At 47.3% G+C, this 25,014-nt stretch overlaps 1 protein-coding gene across 2 annotated transcripts in view; it reads left to right on the plus strand.

The window, feature by feature from the left end:
• LOC140394178 (protein kinase C beta type) overlaps positions 1-25,014 on the plus strand; it is a 532,929-nt gene that overhangs the window by 396,044 nt on the left and 111,871 nt on the right. For both annotated transcript variants that reach the window (XM_072481132.1, XM_072481130.1), the window contains exons 5-7: positions 1,033-1,161; positions 6,099-6,255; positions 7,942-8,076. In XM_072481132.1, the coding sequence (XP_072337233.1) occupies positions 1,033-1,161; positions 6,099-6,255; positions 7,942-8,076 (421 nt within the window). The remainder of the gene's footprint in view (positions 1-1,032; positions 1,162-6,098; positions 6,256-7,941; positions 8,077-25,014) is intronic.

Genomic DNA, 25,014 nt, shown 5'->3' on the forward strand with positions numbered 1-25,014 from the left:
CCTGTCTCAAACATGCCATAATGTACAGTGGAGTTTTTACAAATACACAATAACTACAGGTTCACTAAAGCAATGAGAAGGTTTTGCTGAGGTTTAGGGGGTTAATATTTTTGAGCTTGAGTGTTAATGTTTGGGAATTTGGGGATTGATCTGTTAGGGCCGAATGGCCTTAGAAGGATATGTTTGATGTTTTGGGGTTAATATTTTTGGGTTTAAATGGTAATGTTTCTGTGGTTGGAGATGAATATTTTTAGATTAATGTGTGGCTAATATTCGGGGATTTGGGATTCTTGTTTAGGGAAGATTAAGATTCTGGATTTACGTAATTGTACAAAGGTCTTGTGGCTCAGTGGGTGGCGCCCCTGCCTCTGAGCCAGGAGCTCCAGATTCGAGTCCGACTCCAGGACTTGAAGGTGCGTTCATAATGCGGCGAGCATTGAAATCCTTCCAACACACAGGTGGACAGGTGGTAAGAGTGAGAGAGTCTCCGAATCAGCTATGTCCCTCGAGCTATAAGCCTTTGAGGAAAAACTGGCTATGGGAACAGAAGAAAGTAAGCCCTGTGCAACACCAAGTGTGGGAAGAGAAACAAAAAAGCAACAGTATTCTGGGGATTTGGGTCCTGATCACGGGGCCCCACATTGAGGCCTGTATTGTGTTAGCTAAGTTCACTCAAATGAATTCAGACCAATGCAGTTATCCTGAGTGCTTATGGAGAGTTGCAACTATTCAGGGGGAAGGGTGGGTAATGACTATCTGTGCATTGTGGAAAGGTAGTTTAATGACCAGGCCTGATCACTACCCTGTGACCTCTGCTGGATAGTGATATGTGTCCCAGTTAGGTGAGGTCTAGATCCGATCCAACAGCCCACATCTGCTGACTTAAGATCATACATGGAGAACTGGCAATTCTGTGAGGTCCCAGAGGACAGCTGGCTCCAGCATAGGTAGGCACTCTCAGGAAAGAACCAGGCAAACTGATGGATGATAAAAAGAGGAAAGTAAAAAAATTGAAGAGATTTTGTTTTTCAGCCTGTATGATGAATGTGCACAAGCGATGCGTATCCAATGTGCCCAGCATGTGCGGGATGGATCACACTGAACGAAGGGGCCGCATTTTCATTAAGGCTGAGATAGTCAAAGATCTACTCACTGTGTTAGGTAAGTACAACATGGTTTTTCTGGGATCATAGACTGTTTAGAATCTGTTTCTGACCTTCGGACCTGTTTACACCAGGCCCAATCTGTATCTGGAATCAGTGCAAATAGATTTCTGACCTGCACACATTAATAGACCATAGCAACTGGTGGTGTATTGGTGCCATCTTGTGGAAGAAATATATTAATACAACTAAACATCGTGCTCATTCATAAGCAGTGCAGAAAATACCTGCAGGGTCAGCTGTGCAATGTCCCCATTCCTGCACATGTCCTGAAAATGATAATCTTTAGATCATGGGGTAACCTCAACTGGCATCCTACATTGTCCGCTGTGGCTCAGTGGGCTGTACTGACTCGGTCAGAAAGGTTTGTGCATGCTGATACTTATAATAAGTTTGGAAGCTGTCATAAACGAAGGTGAATTTATTTACAATTACATGCTTAGTACTGCATCTCACTCCCAGTACAGACCTTGCTGGAGGACAGATCTGATCAGGCCCTGAGTTGGGCCTGCTTTTGTCGCCTACCTTAATGAGCCCCAGGTGGTTGGTCTCTGCCCCCTACCTAGGGAGCTCGTATTCCAAGAGTCTCACAAGGAGATCAATGGTGGTTTCCCCATGGTCCTCATGGGGGTTATGACACCACTCTTGGGATGTGTCTGAGTGGGGTTAGTGTGAATATCAAAAAAGGTGGGTTCAATTCTCGCCTCATAGACTTCAGCACAAAATCCAGGTGCACATTTCAGTGCACTGCTGAAACAAGTGATCTGATAATTATCACAATTAAGATCTTTCTACATGCATAATAACTGCTGCATTTCTCTACATTACAACAGTAAAAAAAAGTACTTTATTGACTGTAAAGCACTTTGGAATGTGCCACGGTCATGAAAGTTGCAATATAAATGCAAAGGCTTTTTGTTATTGAACCTGGAATGATGAGTAGATTTACAATTCTGGGTTGAAGGTTTGGCTCACAGATTAAGCATTCATCATTAAGTTGAAAGAATTAACATCATGTCCCACTCCTCCACTTATTGCCCCTCCATTTTCTTCCTTCTATCTTTCGACCCCAAATTCATTCCTTTTCTCGCTCCCTCTTCCCGCCCCACCTTCTGCTCTCTAACAACCTGTGTCATTGTGGACTCCTCTTCACACTATTTCAGGTAGTTAAATAAATGCAAGTAAAATCGAGCTGAAGGGTATTTGAGAAAAGCTGAAGGATCTTGTCTTGCAGCTTGCAATACTGCCAATTGCACCTCTTCCCATCAGCAAGTGATCCACATCAGGTTGGATCAGCTGTCTTTCCCTTTAACTCATAGTTAGTGAAATATTTATCCAGCTGTAAACAAATGAGGCGGACCTGCAGGAATGATCAAAGAAATCTCACACAAAATTTAATTGGATATATTTGAAAATTAATAGTTTAAAATTAAGGGATTAATTAAGAGTGTACAATTGTATGGGCCTGGGGTGAGAGGAGACATCTGCTCCAAAACCCTGACTACACTTTAAAAAGTTCATGATTTGATCACCCGTTAGGCTGTAAAGATGGGGCAGTACAGTGGCTTCACAGTGCCAGGTTCCCAGGTTCGATTCCCCGCTGGGTCACTGCCTGTGCAGAGTCTGCACGTTCTCCCTGCGTCTGCGTGGGTTTCCTCAGGGGTATTTCGGTTTCCTCCCACAGTCCAAAGACGTGCAGGTTAGGTGGATTGGCCATGATAAATTGCCCTTAGTGACCAAAAAGGTTCGGAGGGTTATTGGGTTACGGGGATAGGGTGGAAGTGAAGGCTTAAGTGGGTCGGTGCAGACTCGATGGGCCGAATGGCCTCCTTCTGCACTGTATGTTCTATGATGTAATTTAAAGAAAACATTTCTTGTGGTGTAATTTGAAAACTAGCCAGCAGATGGCAATGCTTCATTTTGGAATAGGTGTTGGGCTGAGCTGCTCCTGAATCTGGATGTGGCAAAAAATTCCAACACCAGATTGTGAAATGAAATCAAGGTCGTGTCTGATGGTTCAGGTCAATGTTAAAGGTCCCATTTGCTGCATTGGTAATCAACAGTGAGTTAGTTCATCCAGGGTTCCCCTCTCATCTAATACCTCCAGAGAACCGATTAATGGGTCATTCACTACATTCCTGTTGTGTCGGAGATATGTTGAATGTTTCTGAGAGATGTGATGAGCTGCTTCCTAATGTTTTGGGGTTTGTTGCTGAAGATTTCCATCTTATGTCCCAAAACCACCACTAGAGGTTCAAACAGCATAGAACCTGCATGCAGAGTCTCTGGGATGTGTTTGAGCGTGGCCGTCACAAGATTTCACTCTGTGTTTCAGAGTTTTAACTCCATCTCCCGATTCATAATTCCATTCCGCTTGCTTGCTGGTCTTTTATGAAGAGCCTCTGACATCAGTATCACATTTGCCTCTTTTTCAACATGCGTTCCCTCTGCTGCTTTTGAATTTTAACCTCGAAAAATGTTTTGAAACAAAATGGGGACAGATTCTTCAAGCAGCTCTTTATCAAACTAGATAATCATTTAACTATTTAAATTCTGCAAAATGTGATACTTGTTTTAGTGATTTGTGTTGTGCATTCTAAAATGGACAATGTTGGACCAGACACTTTCCATTTCAGCTACCTGAGGCCTTCTGACTGATGGTGTTTTAATACTAGCAGTAGAACAATAATTTAAAAATCAGAGCATCATAATCATCAAACACTCCCAGGCAAGTTTCTGTAGAAGGGTCGTTTAGATCCGAAACGTTAACTGTTTTGCTCCACAGATGCTGTCTGACCTGTTAAGTTGATCCAGCATTTTCTGTTTTTACTCCCAGGCAGGTACAATATAGGTTAGATACAATTTCCCTCTACACCAATAATAAGTAACCTAGGCTGGGGAGCGGGCCACATAAGTGGACCTCCTTCATCTCAGTGGGCTGCAAGATTTAAATTGGGCAAGAGCAATAACTGTGACCCCCGTGAATAGGATTAAATACATTTAATACGTGTCGAATATTTCATAATGAGTTATAGAAAATGCTTACTCATTCATATATTAATCAAACTGTCATCAACTTCAAATGGTAAAAACCTTCCAACTTCAAATGGCGGCAGAGTGGCACAATGGGTTAGCATTGCTGTCTCACAGTGCCAGGGAACCAAGTTCAATTCCCACCTTGGGTGCCTGTGTGGAGTTTCCATGTTTTTCCCATGTCTGCGTGGTTTTCCTCCCGAGTGCTCAGGTTTCCTCCCACAGCCCAGAGATGTACAAGTTAGGTGGGGTTATGGAGTTAGGGGGATAGGGCTGGGGATAGGGCCTAGGTAGGGTGCCCTTTCTGAGGATCGGTGCAGACCTGATGGGCCGCATAGCCTCTTTCTGCACTCTAGAAACTCTATGATTATATGATTCTAAAAGGAAAAGTTTATGTTTACTTGCACAGTGCAATCTGATTGGACACACAGGGAGCGCATGGCATTCAGTCAATGTTGTATGCAAGCAGCTTGCACCTCATTTCAGTAGATATCACTTTGGTAATACCAATAGGAAAAAGGCCACACCATCAGAAACCAGTGGAATCTGTCAACATTGCGCATGGGCAATGGTCAACAAAATGTCTGATGGGCTGCATACGGTCCAGAGGCTGCAGGTTGCCCAACACTGCCCCATCAAACATTCCTAGTTTAGGTACTGCATGGGTTAGATCAGTGGACAACCTATGCTAGTGGGTGAGCCATATGAATGGCCCTCCTTCATCTCAGTGGGCCACAAGATTGAAATCGGCAAATTCACTAACCATGACCCCATGAATAAATAAATTTAATACACACCGAGTATTTCATAATGAGTTATAGAAAATGCTTAATCATTCATATATTAATGCAACTGTCATCAATTTCAAATGGTGAAAACCAAATAACGAATTACACTTTGGATGCAGAGGGAGCGCATGGCTCTTTGTCAATGTTGCGCAATCAGCATGTACCTCACTTCACTTTTCAGAGCATTTACAGCGCAGAAGGGGACCATTCGGCCCATCGAGTCTGCACCGGCCCTTGGAAAGAGCACCCTACCCAAGGTCCACACCTCCACCCTATCCCCGTAACCCAGTAACCCCACCTATCCTTTTTGGACACAAAGGACAATTTATCATGGCAAATCCACCTAACCTGCACATCTTTGGACTGTGGGAGAAAGCCGGAACACCCGGAGGAAACCCACACAGACAAGGGGAGAACGTGCAGACTCCGCACAGACAGTGACCCAGCCGGCAATCGAACTTGGGACCCTGGAGCTGCGAATCAACAGTGCTAACCACTGTGCTATCATGACGCCCTTGCTTTACGTGCGTATCACTCCACTTTATACCGGATAGAAACCAGTGGAATGTGGCTACTCTGTGCCTGGGCAACGGTCAACAAAATGTTTCGTGGGCCACACTCAGAATCCAGATGCACCACATGTGACCCCCTGGCCACAGGTTTCCCACCACTGGGTTAGATGCTGAGTTGAACTCCCTCTTGTACTATCCCATCAAACATTTCTAGGGTAGATACAGAGATAAACTCCCTCTTATACTGCCTCATCAAACATTCTCAGGACAGGAACTGAATGGGCTAGATAGAGTTAAACTCTCTCTACATTGTCCTGCTGACATCTCAAATAATATGACATAATGATTAGAATAAATGAAAGCTAGGAACCCAGTCTCTAAACTAATTGATTCAGCACTTGCTGATGGGCTGAATAGTGACTTTCTGTGCTATCAGTTCTACGATTGTTGTCGTTGGGTGTTTGGTGGAGGAAATAGTTCCTAACATTCAAACTGATGTCTAAAGTTAATATTTATTGAAATAAAACAACATTGACAATACTAAGATAAATTATATCTTACTTTAAATCTTTTGCTTCCTCTTTGAATTGTATTTTTAACAGTGAAGGAAGCTAAGAACTTGGTTCCAATGGACCCCAATGGTCTCTCTGATCCATATGTGAAGCTGAAACTGATCCCTGATCCTAAGAGTGAGAGCAAACAGAAAACCAAGACCATCAAATGCTCCTTGAATCCAGCCTGGAATGAGAGTTTCACATTGTAAGGACATAACCATCCAAATTATATACAAAGTTTTAGAAATAAAGAGAGTTAATTGGGCACGATTTTCCCTCCCAATTGTGCCCAGCGTTGATCCTGTTGTGCCTGGTGCATAGCTGGAGAAGCCCAAAACTGGTTTTGTGCCAGGCGCCAAGCTGACCGCGATGTACCCGGCTCACTATCCCCGCTGTGATCTGGATCATGCACTCACTGGGCATAATCCAGATAGTCATATTCAAATGAACCATTAGACTCATTTAAATATGTGCAGTCCGTTTGAGGCCACATGCTCCCAGTAGTAACCAGCTGCATCGGTGAGGCCTCACTTAGGCGCGGAATTGTACTGGTCTCCACAAACTGAGACCAGGCGTTATGGCCATGACGGGAGCTCGGTGGCCATTGGAGTTCACCGGTTGGACCCTGACAGTGCCACCCTAGTACTGCCACCCTGGCACTGCATGGGTGCCTGGTGACACATGCAGGGGTGCCATGTTGGCAGTGCCAGGGCAGTGCCTGAGTGGGCCATGCCCATGAAAGGGGTGAAGGGTGGTTATGAAGGGTGGGGTGGGTGAATGTGAGGCTCTAAAGCTGGGGGTCCCTCAGTCACCACATAGCAGGTTTGATCACTTGGGGGTGGGGAGGGGGGGGGGCATGCCCCGATGCCCATGAGGATGGATGGTTGTGGGGCCGGGTCACCCTCATGGGGGTGGGGGGGGTTCACATGGACTGAGTGATGGTGGGGGAGGAAGTTGTCCCTCGGCGTCAAGGGTTGAGGATGTTGCCTATGTCTGACAGGCGGGGGGGGGGGACCCTTAACCTCACTTTGAGATCTGACCACCCTTTAACAACGGATCTCCGATCTCTGAGGAGCTGGTGTCTTTAGTTCCCCACTGCAGAAAACAAATTCTAAGTGTGGCTTTTACCGTGGAGAAATTGCCCATGCTCCAAAAAATGACTAAGTGTGGGTGAATACCGGTCTGAACTGCACCAAAACATCCGAGCTCTGAACCTGACTGTGTTGGTGTCCTCACTTCATTTATCAACCTTAGTCCAAATCTTAACTCAATATTTATCCGGCTCCCTTTTCTTTGATCAAATTATCCATCCAGGTCTAAGTCAGTCCATTTGATTGGCAGCCAACCCACCATCTATACATTCACTCCTTCCAAAACTGCACACCATGACTGCAGGGTACCCCATCAACTGGATGTAATGGAGCAATTCACCAAGGCTTCTTTGATAATTGTGACCTTTACTGCCCAGAAGGAGTTGCACCATCCTGACTTGGAGGCATATCGGCAGTTCCTTGATCATGGCTGGTCAAAATCTTGAAGCCCCATTCCTAACAGCAATATGGGAGCACATGAGCCACAGTAGTTTAAGGCAAAAGCTCACCATCACCTTCCCATGGGGAAACTAGCAATCGGCAATAAATGCCAGAATTTCCAGCTATACCTACGTCTGAGTTATTTTTTAAACCTGGCCTCAACTGCTTTCCAAGTGTGAATTAGTTTTACGTCCACAATTGATGGTCGTGATCTTGTGAAAGATTTATTCACTGCAGACTGTGTTGCTCTAGTTCTATGTTCATGGTCCAAATTTAGTACTCTAGTTAGTCTCTCTGCAGTTCCTCCAATAACTTCCTTTCCCTCTAACTGAATCTTCACGTCTGTTTGCCGCCAACAGCAATCTAAAGGATTCTGATAAGGATCGGAGGCTTTCCATTGGGATATGGGACTGGGATCTAACCACCAGAAATGATTTCATGGGATCCCTGTCTTTTGGAATCTCAGAGCTGCAGAAAATTGGGGCCAATGGCTGGTAGGTGGATGAGTGTTCCTTTAATGCATTGTGATGTTCACCCTTTCTCTCTGACGGAAGGTGATGGTAACTACGAAACTCTGTTTAATGTATTGCTGAGAAAAGAGAAATGCTGCCAACACGCCACAAAGACGTTGTGCCTACCACACAAATGAGTAATGTGGTATATGAATTTCAATGCCGGGGTGATGCCAGGAATGTAGGCTGTAAGTCTCAATGACTGGTTGGTCATGTCAAGCAGCACATCTCTTTGGTTGTTTGCAACAGGGAAAGAACCGACCATACCCACCCAACTCATGTTCGCAAAACTCAAAACATAGGGTGGAATTTTCTTTAGAAAAATGACAAAGTGCATTTAAACGGCTCCACGGCACTTTCATTCAAACCAGGAGGGTGGTTGTGAGGAAACCAGCTCCTAGATTTACTGAGGGGGTCCTTGGTAGTTTGTTGAACGCCGTGATGGAGAGGCGGGCTACAATATACCTTCCGACTGGCAGGAGGCCCTCCTGCAAGGAGACTCTGCACAAGGAGCCAGAGGGTGGATGGAGGGCTTTTCTCTCAAGGGAACTGAGAGAACCTAGAGAGGAGACAAAAAAACGATATTAAGGCTGCAGTCAGGGCGGCAGCTTGGGGAGCTCTGGTAACCACGCAGGTAGCCCTGGACAAGGTGGAGAGGTGGCTGGAAGCCCAGGAGAGCACCATAAAAGAGCCAGAAAAGGCCACAACAGATCAGAGCGACTGGATCGCCATCCTGGAGAAAGAGATAACAAGGTTGGTTGCGATGCAGAGGAGACTGACAGGAAAGATAGAGGATCGGGAAAAACTATCAAGGCGCCAAAACCTGGGGATAGGTGGCCTGCCGGAGAGGATCAAAGGCAGAGACCCCACGGACTATGTGTCCCAAGTGCTGGCCAATCTGGTGGGAATGGATTGGTTCCCCAACCCACCATAAATAGCCAGAGCCCCCCAGTCGTTCCATCCAAAATCCAAGGCTAGAGAACAACCAAGGGCGATAATCGCTAAAATGCACTGGTATCAAGACCGGAGAATAGGCTGGAGAAACAGCAGCAGGGACAGCGATGAAAAGAACACCCAAAGAGACTTTCTTTATTTAATTAACTTTCTCGAAGGACACTCGAAGTACTGCCTCGTTCTGGGGACTGGAAATTGCAACGGTGGAAAGAAAGAGCGAGGGCAGCAGAGTGCAGGACAGGGTGAGGAGAATAGCAGTTAGGGAGAATAGACAGCGGGTGACCCTGGGAGGGGGGCCACCACACTAGCGGGAAAGCTAGTACCAGAAAGTATGAGCAAGAGAGGGGCCGCGGCGCATCTCCCACAAGGGAAAGAGCGCCTGGCAAAGAGGGGGGGGTACACGTCAGCAACGGGAACAATGAGGGGAAGGAACATTGTTTACAAGGCATGTAGAGACAGGGAAGAGAGGATGGCTAGGCAACAACTAGTCGACTCCATACTGGAGGTAGACCGGCGACACCCCAAGGCCCTGACCGTAGAGCTCCTGACAGAGAAGAAAAATCTACAAATGGACTTTGATCTGCTCTCCACAAGGATGCAGTGCACCAACTCCGCACGGGGTACGCTGTACTAGCATGGAGGCAAAGCTTGCCGGCTGCTGGCTCACTAGCTGAGAAAGCAGGCAGCCATGAGGGAAATAGTTCAGATTAGAAATAACAACGGCAAACTAGTAGCGGAGCCGGAAAAGGTCAACGAAGCATTGGAGACATTCTACCTGGGGCTGTACACCTCCGAGACCCCTGCAGGGCACTTGGGGTTGAGACAGTTCCTTGATGGACTGCACGTGCCAGTTGTGGGGGAAGACAGAAAACGGGCGCTGGAGGCACCACTAGAACTGGGAGAAATCATGGAGAGTATCAACTCCATGCAGGCGGGGAAGGCACTGGGCCCAGATGGATTCCCGGTGGACCTCTACAAAAATAAATTCTACATTACTGGCCCCGCACTTGAGGGAGATGTTCACGAACTCGCAGGCGAGGGACACCTGTGCTAGCACAAGCCTCAATCTTACTGATACCCAAAAAAGGCAAAGACCCAACAGAATGTGGGTCCTACAGATCCATTGTGGTGATAAACGTCGACGTGAAAATATTGGCCAAGATCCTAACCAGGCAATTGGAGGACTGCATACCAGAGGTGGTAGCAGAGGACAAAATGGGCTTTGTCAAGGGTAGACAGCTAACCTCAAACATCAGGCGCCTGCTGAATGTGATAATGACTCCATCGGGGAGAGAACACCAGAGGTGATCATCTACCTGGTTGCAGAAAAGGCCTTCGACAGAGTTGAATGGCAGCACCTCATAGAGGTACTGGAGTGGTTTGTGTTTGGAGCAGGGTTCATCGCCTGGTGAAACTCCTTTATAGTGCTCCCATAGCGTGCATGTGGACAAATACCACCAGCTCTAAATACTTCCAGCTGCACAGAGGCACAAAGCAGAGATGCTCATTGTCCCCGCTGCTGTTCTCCCTAGCGATCAAACCACTTGCGATTGCGCTCAGGGCGTCAAAGAATTGGATCCGGAGAGGAGACTGAGACCACAAAGTCTCGCTCTATGCAGATGACCTGCACCTTTGGATCTGTCTTCACTAAGTAGGACACAAATAACCTTCCGGAAATACTAGGGGACAGAGGGTCTAGCATGAAGGAGGAATTGAAGGAAATTGTTATTAGTCAGGAATTACATTGGGGAAATTGATGGAATTAAAACCCGATAAGTCGCCAGGGCCTGATGTTCTGCATCCCAGAGTACTTAAGTGGTCCTAGAAATAATAGATGTATTGGTGATCATTTTCCAGCATTCTACAGACTCTGGAAGAGTTCCAATGGATTGGAAGGTAGCTAATGTAACCCCACTTTTTAAAAAAAGAGGGAGAGAGAAAATGGGGAACTATAGACCGGTTAGCCTGACATTGGTAGTGGGGAAAATGCTGGAGTCAATTATTAAGAATGAAATAACTGAGCATTTGGAAAGTGGGGATGGGATCGGTCCAAGTCAGCATGGATTCACTAAAGGGAAATCATACTTAACAAATCTTCTGGAATTGTTTGAGGATGTGACCCGTAGAGTAGACAAGGGTGAACCAGCAGATGTTGTGTACCTAGACTTTCAAAACGTTTTTGACAAGGTCCCACACAAGAGTAATGAGCAAAATTAAAGCTCATGGTATTGGGGTGATGTATTGACGTGGATAGAGAACTGGTTGGCAGACGAGAAGCAGAAAGTGGAAATAAACAGGTCCTTCTCAGAATGGCAGGCAGTGACTCGTGGGGTACCACAGGGTTCAGTGCTGGGACCCCAGCTGTTCACAATATACATTAATGAATTGGACGAAGGGATTGCATGCAATATCTCCAAATTTGCAGAAGACACTAAGCTGGGTGGCAGTGTGTGCTGTGAGGAGGATACAGAGAGGCTGCAGGGTGGCTTGGACAGGCTGGCTGAGTGGGCAAATACTTGGCAAATGCAATATAATGTGGGTAAGTGTGAGGTTATCCACTTTGGTGGCAAAAACAGGAAGGCAGGTTATTATCTGAATGATGGCAGTTCAAGAAAAGGGGAAATGCAACGAGACCTGGGTGTCATGATGGAACAGTCGCTGAAGGTTGGCATGCAGGTACAGTAGGCGATGAGGAACGCTAATGGCATGCTGGCCTTCATAGCAAGAGGATTTGAGTATCGGAGTATGGATGTCCTGCTGCAGTTATACAGGGCCTTGGTAAGGCCACACCTTTATTATTGTGTGCAGTTTTGGTCTCTTAGTTTGAGGAAGGACATTCATGCTATTGAGGGTGTCCAGCGAAGGTTCACCAGACTAGTTCCCGGGATGGCAGGACTGACATATGAAGAAAGACTGGATCGATTGGGCTTGTACTTACTGAAGTTTAGAAGAATGAGAGGGGATCTCAGAAACTGATAAAATCTTGATGGGACTAGACAAGCTAGATGCGGGAAGAATGTTCCCGATGTTGGGGCCAACCAGAACTAGGGGTCACAGCCTAAGAATAAAGGGAAAACCATTCAGGACTGAGATAAGGAAGAAACTCTTTTCTCTCAGAGATGTGAAGCTGTGGAATTCTCCACCACAGAAAGCTGTTGGGGTCAGTTCGTTGTATAGAGTTCGTTCAAGAGGGAGCTGGACCTGGTCCTTGTGGCTAAAGGGATCAAATGGTATGGAGAGAAAGCGGGAGTGGGATACTGAATTTGCATGATCATGTTGATACCTCCTGCACCTATTTTCTACATTTCACTACATCCCGGACCCGCAAAGCAGCATGGACGGAATCGTGAAGCTCCTGAAAGGGTTTGGAGCCTTCTCAGGCGACAAACTCAACTTGAGCAAAAGTGAAATCTTCCCGTGAACCAATCAGAAGTGGGGCAGAGCTGGAGGGGCTGCCATTTAAACGAGCCCGATACAAATTCAGCTACCTGAGGATCCAAATCGCCCATGACTGGGCACTGATCCACAAATGGAGCCTGACCATTCTGGTGGAGGAAGTAAAAAAGGACTCGCAGAGGTGGGTCTCACTCACACGCTCCCTGGCAGGGAAAGTGCAGACGATCAAGATGAACGTACTGTTCAGGTTCCTCTTCCTGTTCAGATCCATACCGATCTACATCCCCAAGGCCACCTTCAACTCATTAGAAAAACTGATCATGGCGTTTGTGTCGGGGGGGAAGAATCCTAGGATCCCCAAAAAGGTACATTAGAGAACGAGAACCATTTGCCAGGGGGGGGGGGGGGGGGGCGCGGGGGAGGGGGGGGGGACTAAGTGGGTGCGAATGGAGGAGGAATTATGCACGGGGCCTCCCTTCGGGCCTTGGCCACAGCTGCGTTCCCATCCCCACCAAACAAACACTCAACGAGCCTAGTGATGATTGCAACACTCTGCTCGTAGAACCAACTGTGACAGCACTTCGGATTAACCAAAATGTCAGTTAAAGCCCCCATCTGCAGCAACCACAGGTTTGCGCCAGCCATAATGGACACCACCTTCAAAAGGTGGAGACAAGATGGGAGGTAGTTGACAGTTTGGGACTTCAACGCTGACAGCAGACTGGCAACATTCAAGGAACTAGCAGAATGTCCAGCTGATGTGGGTTAATGAGCTGAGATACATGCAGCCAAAAACATCCTACATAGAGAAACAAAAGCGTACCCACAATCACTGCAACAATCGCTGTTAGAGGACTTCCTAGATGCGGACATACTGGGGAGGGGGGACTGCTGCAACCTGTATGGGCAAGGGCAGGCACACTACTGGACGAGACCAGGGAAAAGTGGGAGGAAGACCTAGGGTTTGAAGTGGGGTGGGAACTCTGGAGCGAAGCACTGTACAGGGTCAACTCCACCTTCACGTGCGCAAAGCAGAGCCTAATGCAGCTGAAAGTGGTACACAGAGCCCACTTAATCAGAACCCGAATGAGCAGGTTCTTCCCACAAGGGGAGGACAAATGCGAACGATACCAAGGAAGCTGGCCAACCACACCCACATTTTCTTGTCTTGCCCCAGACTTGTCGAGTTCTGGACAGCCTTCTTCGAGGCAATGTCGAAGGTCGTCGGGATGAGGGTAGAGCCATGCCCGAGAGTGACAATCTTTGGGGTGTCAGAACAGCCAGATCACTTCATGGGGAAGAGGGCCGACCCCTTGCCTTTGCCTCCCTAATTGCCTGACGGAAAATCCTGCTCGGTTGGCAATCGGCACAACCCAAAGCTGCAGGCTGGCTGGCCGACCTATCGGAATTTCTCCAGATTGAGAAAATTAAATTTGCCGTCCGGGAGTCAAAGAAGGCTTCCACAAAACATGGGAGCCATTCATCCAGTTGTTCCAAGACTTGTTTGTAGCCAACAGCCAATAAGCCAAAGGAAGGGAGAGGGAAGCCACAGTATAACAATGAACGCAAACAAAAGGTGGGGAGGAGGGGGGTGAATAAAGAGACATAGAGGCCAAACATGCATAGCAAACAACATAATACACAGCGTCACGCCAACTAAATAGGAATAAGACATAAAAACTGGTCAAGGAAGAGGGCATGCCAGAAGACCAGAAGGGGAGGGGGATCAGGAAGAAAAGGGGAAGAGGGAGGCAGGGGACCCAGCTCGAACTAACGCCTACTGGAGAAAGTCAAAAGAGAAGCCTTAACTATTGTAAATAACAAACGTTAACTGATGTAAATAATGTGATATGTGTTTGGTTTTTTTTGTTCTGGTCACGCTTGCCTTTTTTCTGTACAATTTGAAAAACCCTTAATAAAAATATTTTTTTTAGAAAGTGAGTCTTGCTTTAATATGCAGATTTGCTAAAAAGTGATTCTGCCCACAATGGGCAGGATTTATATCACAATGTCTCGTGAGATCGCATTGGATCTCAGTAGGTTTTGCAAGCCGGGTAGATACCGGGAGTGGGTTCTCATGGCTTTTATCGACCATGCTGCGCCACAGCAAGCTATTTTTAAGGCGCAGTGTGACGGTTGGATTGTGCCCATGCTGTCAAAGCTTTATGACTTGCACTCAGCAGGGCAGATTTGCAAGAGTACCATATCTCAAAGGGAACTATTTATATTGACTCTTGATCCCGTACACCCAAGCATTTAGCCTTGAAGCCCGAGTATTCATCTAATCCCTTCACTTTGAAAATGTGGGCAGCTGGCATTGGTTTTTTTTTTTGGATAAATTTAGAGTACCCAATTATTTCTTTTTTTCCAATTAAGGGGCAATTTAGTGTGGCCAATCCACCTTTGGGTTGTGGGGCTGAAACCCATGCAGACAGTGAGAATGTGCAAACTCCACGCAGTCAGTGACCCAAGGCTGGGATTCAAGCCCAGGTCCTCAGCGCCGCAGTCCCAGTGCTAACCACTGTGCCACGTGCCACACCAGCTGGCATTGTTAAGCGTTAACTCTTGATGGCCAATTAGTGTGACGAGCACGAGTATCCGGACGGTAGAGGGCATAATTGCTTTCTACTTCAGGGATAGAAAATACTTAGAGGCACCCATCTTACTCAGACTGCTGTCATGTGAGAGTGCCTTTAGGAAATGGATGTTTATGCAATGTACCTTTAAGAAATGCAGTGATGTCAGAGTGTGGGTGGAGCTGGGCTTTAGATCAGCCATTTTGCAGTTTTAGTTTCAGTTCTGAGAAAAAGAGCTTGGGTGTGTCTGTGTTTGCAGTGAGCTGGATCTGCTGTAATCTCTGCCATGAAAGACTATCTCTGGATCATTTGGGTGATTTAAACTCATAATAGTAATGCCTTTAACCTGATGTGTTTCTGTTTAAAGGTGTTCAGTCTCTTGGATGTTGAAAGCAATAACTGAAAGATTATTTAGTGTTGTATTATTTTCGGGGTTATCTTTGCAGTAAGGGGTGTTAAGTGATCCAATGTTTATTTAAAAGGTTAAGTTGAGTTCATGGAATAAACATTGTTTTGTGTTTTAAAAACCCACGTGTCCATAATTGTAATACCACAGCTGGGGAACAGACCCCTGGTGCTGGTGGAAACAGTGCTCACCTCCTTACTCCCTCTCAGAGATCATGGTGCCTAGCTCCCGTTTATAAAAAGCAGTAGAATTTGAGCCAGCGTGACATCAAGTCGGTTGGATGGGAAGATTCAATGAGGGCTGAAGTTGTGACATTAACCACGCTAAGTATATTATAATGGATTCAGATTCATGACAATCATGTTTGCGTCCTTCCTGGGCGTGAACTTGATCGCGTTATCAAGAAGGGCACAGAAAGGTTACGTCCCGAAATCTCGCTGGTGCAAATCCCATCTTTGGCCCCTCGTGAGATTTAGCGGCCATTACATAATTTGCTTGAATGGCCACTAAATCCCACCCATAGTGTCCAGCATTAGATGTGATTCCACGATCAGACAACACTTGCTAAACAATCCTGATTGTACTAAGAATTACACTGAAAAACAATTTAAGATTATCAGTTGGGCCCACTGTGGCCCACTTACACATGCTAGAAAGGGATGGCACGGTAGCACACTGGTTTGCTCTGTTGATTCATAGCACCAGGGTCCCAGGTTCGACTCCCGGCTTGGGTCACTGTCTGTGCGGAGCCTGCACGTTCTCCCTGTGTATGCTTGGGTTTCCTCCAGGTGCTCCGGTTTCCTCCCACAAGTCCTGAAAGACATGCTGTTAGGTAATTTGGACATTCTGAATTCTCCCTCTGTGTACCCGAACAGGCACCGGAATGTGGCGACTCGGGGCTTTTCACAGTAACATCATTGCAGTGTTAATGTAAGCCTACTTGTGACAATAAAGATTATTAAAATTAAAGGTGCATATATTTACACACAGCCCTTTGCAGACAGAAGGAGCATGGCCACACGTCTTTTCCAACTGAAGAGAAGCTTGGGGGACAGCCATTCTCTGGTCCACTCCCTATGGCAATGCCTTGACCAATCAGAGTCGACCTGTCTAGTTTGAATTTCAACAAAAGCTTGACATTTAACTGTTCCCTGATGCATTCGCCATGACAACACTTAATCAGAGTGGACTTGCCAACCAATCCGCACCCACTTATTATGCAATATATATTGTTCCCTTTGACATTTTGTACTCTTGCGATGAGTGCAAGACAAAATGCTTCGACAGCATGTCTCCTTTTTCAGCACCTCGGACATGATGTCCGCGAAGCCCTGACAGAACGCCTTCAGCTTCGGACATGCCCAAACCCCCCCCCCACACACACACAGCTCTTCCTCCCATTTCCTCTTGACCTCTCCTATCGGGGCTCCCTCCCAGTCCGTTAACTCCTTGTAAATCTTGGACACCTTGCCCTCCCCATACCCTCCTTCGACACATCCTTGACCTGTAGTCCCGGGATGGCAGATGGGAAAAGATGTCACCTGCTTCCTCACATAGTCCCGTACCTGTAAGTAGCTAAACCTGCTCCCGCTGGGCAGCTCATATTCCTCGTCCAATTTCTCTAAACTCGAAAAGCTGCCCCCCACAAACAGGTCTCCAAATCGATCCAGCCCCCCAGTGCAAATCTATGATTACCGCAAATTGGTGCCCACAACCTCCAGGCACCTTCCAACCTCAAATGCTGCTGCCACTGTCTCCTCGCCTGCCACCGGGCTCGTGGAGTACTTGGCTGTCAAGGAAGGCAGAGGCGCTGTCAACAATGCCCCCAGACTTGTACCCCTGCAAGAGGTTGCCTCCACCCGCCCCCATGCCAACCCTTCCCCCACAACGCACTTCTTTACCATAGCGATATTCGTTGCCCAATAATAATTCATTACGTTTGGCATGGCCAGCCCGCACTCTCCTGCTCCGACAGAACCTTCTTAACCCGTGGGACTTTCCCCGCCCACACAAACCCCGAGATCAACAAATTCATTTTACTAAAGAATGATCTTTGGGACGAAGATCAGAAGGTTCTGAAAAACAAATAAAAGCCTCGGGAGCACTGTTATTTTCACTGTCTGCACCTGCCCCGCCAGCGACAGCGGCAGCATATCCCACCTCTTAAAATCCCCCTTCATCTGTTCCACCAACCGTGCCAGATTCAATTTGTGAAGTTGTTCCCATCCCTGTGCTACCTGGATAAATATTTGAAGCTCACCACCTTAAACGGCAGCTCACCCAACCTCCTCTCCTGCCCCCTGGCCTCGATCGAGAAGACCTCACTCTTCCCCATGTTTAGCTTGTATCCGGAAAACCGGGCAAACTCCTCTAAAACACCCATAATTCCCCTGATGCCTCCCAGTGTGTCCGAAATATAAAGCAACGGGTCGTCCACATATAACGAAACCCAGTCCAATGGGGGCCCCTCCACCAAGTCCTCCTCCATCCTGGGGAACTCCAACCTGTCCAGGAACCACCGTATTCCCTCCCCCCGCCGATTCGTAAAGTCTCCTAAAAAAACTCCTCAAAAACCCCATTTACCCCCACCGGGTCCAGAATCATCCTTCCCCTCCCATCCTTCACCCTGCTTTTTTTAATAATAAATTTAGAGTACCCAATTCATTTTTTCCAATTAAGGGGCAATTTAGCGTGGTAAATCCACCTACCCTGCACATCTTTGGGTTGTGGGGGCGAAACCCACGCAGACACGGGGATAATGTGCAAACTCCACACGGACAGTGACCCACAGCCGGGATCGAACGTGGGACCTCGGCGCGTGAGGTGTGCTAACCACTGCACCACCGTGCTGCCCTCATCCTTCACCTTTCTGATCTCCCTCACCACCACCTGCTTCCTAAGTTGGTGGGCCAGCATAAGACCATAAGACATAGGAGCGGAAGTAAGGCCATTCGGCCCATCGAGTCCACTCCGCCATTCAATCATGGCTGATTTCAACTCCATTTACCCGCTCTCTCTCCATAGCCCTTAATTCCTCGAGAAATCAAGAATTTATCAATTTCTGTCTTAAAGACACTCAACGTCCCGGCCTCCACCGCCCTCTGGCAATGAATTCCACAGACCCACCACTCTCTGGCTGAAGAAATTTCTCCTCATCTCTGTTCTAAAGTGACTCCCTTTTATTCTAAGGCTGTGCCCCCAGGTCCTAGTCTCCCCTGCTAATGGAAACAACTTCTCTAGTTGTTTGTGGACGTTATATGTGGACGACCCGTTGCTTTATATTTCGGACACACTGGGAGGCATCAAGATCCACCCTATCTAAGCCATTCATTATCTTGTAAGTTTCTATTAGATCTCCCCTCAACCTCCTAAACTCCAATGAATATAATCCCAGGATCCTCAGACGTTCATCGTATGTTAGGCCTACCATTCCTGGGATCATCCGTGTGAATCTCCGCTGAACCTGCTCCAGTGCCAGTATGTCCTTCCTGAGGTGTGGGGCCCAAAATTGCTCACAGTATTCTAAATGGGGCCTAACTAATGCTTTATAAAGCTTCAGAAGTACATCCCTGCTTTTATATTCCAAGCCTCTTGAGATGAATGACAACATTGCATTTGCTTTCTTAATTACGGACTCAACTTGCAAGTTGACCTTTAGAGAATCCTGGACTAGGACTCCCAAGTCCCTTTGCACTTCAGCATTATGAATTTTGTCACCGTTTAGAAATTAGTCCACGCCTCTATTCTTTTTTCCAAAGTGCAAGACCTCGCACTTGCCCACGTTGAATATCATCAGCCATTTCTTGGACCACTCTCCTAAACTGTCTAAATCTTTCTGCAGCCTCCCCACCTCCTCCATACTACCTGCCCCTCCACCTATCTTTGTATCATCGGCAAACTTAGCCAGAATGCCCCCAGTCCCATCATCTAGATCGTTAATATATAAAGAGAACAGCTGCGGCCCCAACACTGAACCCTGCGGGACACCACTCGTCACCGGTTGCCATTCCGAAAAAGAACCTTTTATCCCAACTCTCTGCCTTCTGCCTGACAGCCAATCGTCAATCCATGTTAGTACCTTGCCTCGAATACCATGGGCCCTTATTTTACTCAGCAGTCTCCCGTGAGGCACCTTATCAAAGGCCTTTTGGAAGTCAATATAGATAACATCCATTGGCTCTCCTTGGTCTAACCTATTTGTTATCTCTTCAAAGAACTCTAACAGGTTTGTCAGGCACGACCTCCCCTTACTAAATCCATGCTGACTTGTCCTAATCTGACCCTGCACTTCCAAGAATTTAGAAATCTCATCCTTAACAATGGATTCTAGAATCTTGCCAACAACCGAGGTTAGGCTAATTGGCCTATAATTTTCCATCTTTTTCCTTGTTCCCTTCTTGAACAGGGGGGTTACAACAGCGATTTTCCAATCCTCTGGGACTTTCCCGGACTCCAGTGACTTTTGAAAGATCATAACGAACGCCTCCACTATTTCTTCAGCTATCTCCTTTAGAACTCTAGGATGTAGTCCATCTGGCCCGGAGATTTATCAATTTTTAGACCTCTTAGTTTCTCTAGGACTTTCTCCTTTGTGATGGCTACGATATTCAACTCTGCCCCCTGACTCTCCGGAATTGGTGGGATATTACTCATGTCTTCTACTGTGAAGACTGACGCAAAGTACTTATTTAGTTCCTCAGCTATTTCCTTGTCTCCCATCACAAAATTACCAGCGTCATTTTGGAGCGGCCCAATGTCAACTTTTGCCTCCCGTTTGTTTTTAATGTATTTAAATAAACTTTTACTATCATTCCTAATGTTACTGGCTAGCCTACCTTCATATTTGATCCTCTCTTTCCTTATTTCTCTCTTTGTTATCCTCTGTTTGTTTTTGTAGCCTTCCCAATCTTCTGACTTCCCACTACTCTTTGCCACATTATAGGCTTTCTCTTTTGCTTTGATGCATTCCCTAACTTCCTTTGTCAGCCATGGCTGCCTAATCCCCCCTCTGATAACCTTTTCTTTGGGATGAACCTCTGCACTGTGTCCTCAATTACTCCCAGAAACTCCTGCCATTGCTGTTCTACTGTCTTTCCCACTAGGCTCTGCTCCTAGTCGATTTTCGTCAGTTCCTCCCTCATGCCCCTGTAGTTACCTTTATTTAACTGTAACACCTTTACATCTGATTCTACCTTCTTTCTTTAAAATTGGAGATGGAATTCTACCATATTATGAGCACTGCCTCCTCAGTGCTCCCTTACTTTAGGATCTTTAATCAAGCCTGGCTCATTACATAACACTAAGTCCAGAATGGCCTGTTCCCTCGTGGGCTCCATCACAAGCTGTTCCAAAAAGCCCTCCTGTAAACATTCAATGAATTCCCTTTCCTTGGGTCCATTGGCAGCATTATTTACCCAGTCCACCTGCATATTGAAGTCCCCCATGATCACTGTGACCTTGCCTTTCTGACATGCACTTTCTATTTCGTGGTGCATTTTGTGCCCCCGGTCCTGACCACTGTTAGGAGGCCTGTACATAACTCCCATTTTGGTTTTTTTGCCTTTGTGGTTCCTCAACTCTACCCACACAGACTCCACATCATCTGACCCTATGTCATTTAGTGCTATTGATTTAATTTCATTCCTAATTAACAAGGCAACCCCGCCCCCTCTGCCCACCTCCCTGTCTTTTCGATAGGTTGTGAATCCCTGGATGTTTAAATGCCAGTCCTGATCCCCCTGCAACCATGTCTCTGTGATGCCTACCACATACCTGCCAGTCACAATCTGGGCCACAAGCTCATCTACCTTGTTCCGTACACTGCGCGCATTTAAATATAGCACCTTTAATTCTCTGTTGACCGTCCCTTTTTGTTTTCTTAGTGTGGTGGACCTTGGTTTACTGAGCCTTTCCATACACTGTGTCATATTTTGTGGGATGGGGACTATCGTAACCTCTCCTGAGTTTTGTCTTTTTGTGCTTTTTTGTATTCCTAAGCAGCTACGCTTCCCACTGATTACGTCACTTCTTGGTTCCCTGACTTTCCCTTCCCCCCCCAATCTTTAGTTTCAAGTCCTATTGACCACCCTATTTATTCTTTTCGCCAGAACACTGGTCCCAGCTCGGTTCAGGTGGAGACCATCCCAACGGTATAGGTCCCCCCTGTCCCAAAACTGATGCCAGTGTCCCATGAAAAGGAACCCCCCTTTCCCACACCACTCTTTCAGCCACGTGTTAACTTCCCTTATTCTTGCCTCCCTATGCCAATTTGCACGTGGCTCGGGCAGTAATCCGGAGATTATGACCCTTGAGGACCTGTTTTTTAATTTGAATCCTAGCTCTTTATAATCTCTAAACAGGTCCTCTTTCCTAGACTTGCCTATGTTGTTGGTACCGACATGGACCACAACAACTGGATCCTCCCCCTCCCTCTCCAGCATCCTTTCAAGCCGGTCAGAGATGTCCCGAACCCTAGCACCGGGCAGGCAACATACCATGCGGGACTCTTTATCCTGCTCACAAAGGATACTATCTATCCCCCTGATAATAGAATCCCCTACAACTACAACTTGCCTATTTACTCCCTCCCCTTGAATGGCCTGCTGAACCATGGTGCCTTGGTCAGCTGACTGATCCTTCCTGCAGCCCTGTTCGCCATCCACACAGGGAGCAAGTGCCTCATACCTGTTGGACAGAGTCAAGGGCTGAGGCTCCTGAGTTCCTGACTGCTGGTTCCCTTTACCTGCCTGACTTGCAGTCACACCCTGCTGTCCCTGGCCACTGGCAGGATTTAAACTACTTACTCTGACAGGTGTGACTGCCTCCTGAAACACAGTGTCCAGGTAAGTCTCCCCCTCCCGGATGTGCCTCAGTGTTTGAAGCTCAGACTCCAGCTCATCAACTCTGAGCCGGAGCTCTTCGAGCAGCCAACACTTACTGCAGATGTGGTCGCTGCAGCTCGCAATGGGATCTGCCAGCTCCCACATCAAGCAGCTCAAGCACATCACCTGACCAGCCATCACTAATTAATTAATTAGTTTAATTTAAGTTTATGAGTTTAGCTGTGTTTTTTTTAAAATTTGCGGCAGATTTGCTATCAACCACTCAGATCACAGCTTCCCTCTGACGTCACTTTTGGGAAACAAACTGGAAAACAGGAAGTTTCCGTAAGGTTTTTATACTCACAGAGACTGCTCCTCCTCCTCCGAACGGCTCCCGAAATTAGGCCCGAAGAAAGAGAGAGAACAAAACAGTAGGGAAAAAGCACCTTCTCCCACTCTTCACCGAATTACCTCACTGCACCAAATTACCAAATTCTCACTCGGTCTGTATCTCTCTCACTCAGGCTGTGTGTCCTTGACCTGCGCAATGCTTACTGGTCTTATGGTCTAAAATAATCAATCCGCAAGTACACCCTGTGCACATGGGAGAAGTACAAAAACTTCTTCGCACTCAACCTCCGACACCTCCACCAATCTACCCCCTCCACCCCTTGCACTCCATGAAACCCTTCCTCTCCTTCGCCACCGCCGACACCCTCCCCGACCTCTGGTTTGACCAGTCCATCCCTCGCTCAATGACTGTGTTAAAATTCCCTCCCATGATCCCCACCTCAAAGGCCACCCATTTGTTTATCAGCATTGCCATCCCCGCGTCTTCATATCTAATCCCGAATGAAAGACATGCCCAATGCACCCTTTCCTTAGTCTAGTCTGATCCCCGACCTTCAAGTGCGTTTTTTGCAAACAGGTCATGTTTGCGTTCAAGCTCCTCAAGTGAGCAAACACACGCAACCGTTTGACTGGCCCATTCAGCCCGCTCACAGTCCATGTGACCAACCTGGTCACCCCCCACCCGCCGCCAGTCCACAATATCCATTCTTGGGCCAGCCCCCAGCCCGTATGATGCAATCCTCCAGGCCCATCCTCAGATATCTGTTGTCACCACCTCCATTCTTTCTGTGCCACAGCAACCACTCCTTTGTCAGCAGCCCCCATCCCCTCTTCTCTCCCCCCCCCCCCCCAAGCAGAACAATAATCCCATCTCCCTCTGCTGCACTAACACCTGCTCACCCCCCACTGCCCTGGCTTTAGCTAGCCTGCCCAGCTAGCCTGGCACACCCCGCACATGGTGCCAAACCTCCGAGGCCTCACTGATTCACCACCCGCCGCTCTCACACCTCCATATCAAAAACAACAATCAAATAAGAAAAAGGTGCACTCATCCTCCATGTTTCCCAAAGACCCCGCCACAGAACCCAACAAGACCTCTCAAAAAAGAGGTTTTCCCATAATCAACAAATAAAAGGCAACAAAAACGAAGAAGGCAGAAAAAAAAACCAACATCTCCTCACACCTCCACAGTTCAATGTACACCACCTCCTGCCAGTCCATTTTCCTTTCAAACTCCATCGACTCCTCTGGTGTACCAAAATAATCGGCCGCTGTGAGTCACCCAGAGGCAGGTCGGGTACAGCATCCCAAACTTCACCCCCTTAAAGATGGCAGCCTTCACTCGATTAAACCCGGCTCCCCTCTTCGCCAGTTCTGTGCCCAAGTCCTGGTACACCCGGAGCTCATTACCTTCCGCGGTGTACCACCTCGTCTGCCTTGCCCACCGCTATGTCTTCTCCTTGTCGCAGAATCGGTGGAGCCATACCACCATCGACCTCGGCAGCTCATTTGCATGCGGCTTCCTCATCAGCACCCAATACGCCCAGTCGACCTCCAGGAGTCGGTCAAAGGCCCACTCCCCCATTAGCTTCTCCAACATCTTGGCTAAATATGAGCCAGCATCCGCTCCCTTGATGTTCTCAGGCATCCCACAATTCTTAGGTTTTGCCTCCAAGTGTGGTTCTCCAGATCCTCCGCCTTTTGTCCTTTAGCCGCTAATGGGTCTCGCGCATCATTCCAATCTTTGCCGCCAACGAGGCAAGCTGCCCCTCGTGCTCTCCCACCGCCTCCTCCACCTTCTGAATAGCCTGGCCATAGTACTCCAGCATCTGTTCCACCCAATCAATTCCAGCTTGTAGTGGTTCCACTGCCTTGGCTAGGTCCTCCTGGACTTCGCTCCTCTGCCAGGTGAACATCTCATTTAAGAGGTCCACCAGCTGCTTTGTTGACCACTGCGCAGGCAGGGCTGACCCTTTACCCTCCATCATCTTCACCTGTGGCGCACAAAGAATTTCTTGCTCTAACAGCTCCCTTCTTCTCGACCCACTTCTGGTCCGTGGATCCATCCACCAGCCACACCAGTGGAGTTTAACTTCCCTCGACCACCTCTACACCTTTTTCCACCAAAACATCTGTCCAACAAACAGGGAAAAGGACAAAAAAACTGCCTCGTGCATGGCTGCCACTGGAAGTTAAGAAAGAATGGTTTAACCACACCGGCCATAGTCCGGGGCAAGGTTATTTTGCAGTCACCTTTTTGGTTCCTAGCATTGGAGGAGAACATTCAGCCCTCAAAAGCCTGTTCTGAAATTCAGTTACGTCATGGCTGATCTTCAAGCTCAATTCTATTTACCCAAATTCTATTATCTATATCCCCGAATTAACTTTGAAATAATAGAGAATTAATGTGGCTGTG

This window comes from Scyliorhinus torazame, chromosome 17 (assembly GCF_047496885.1).
Source record: "Scyliorhinus torazame isolate Kashiwa2021f chromosome 17, sScyTor2.1, whole genome shotgun sequence".
NCBI classification, from domain to species: Eukaryota; Metazoa; Chordata; class Chondrichthyes; order Carcharhiniformes; family Scyliorhinidae; genus Scyliorhinus; species Scyliorhinus torazame.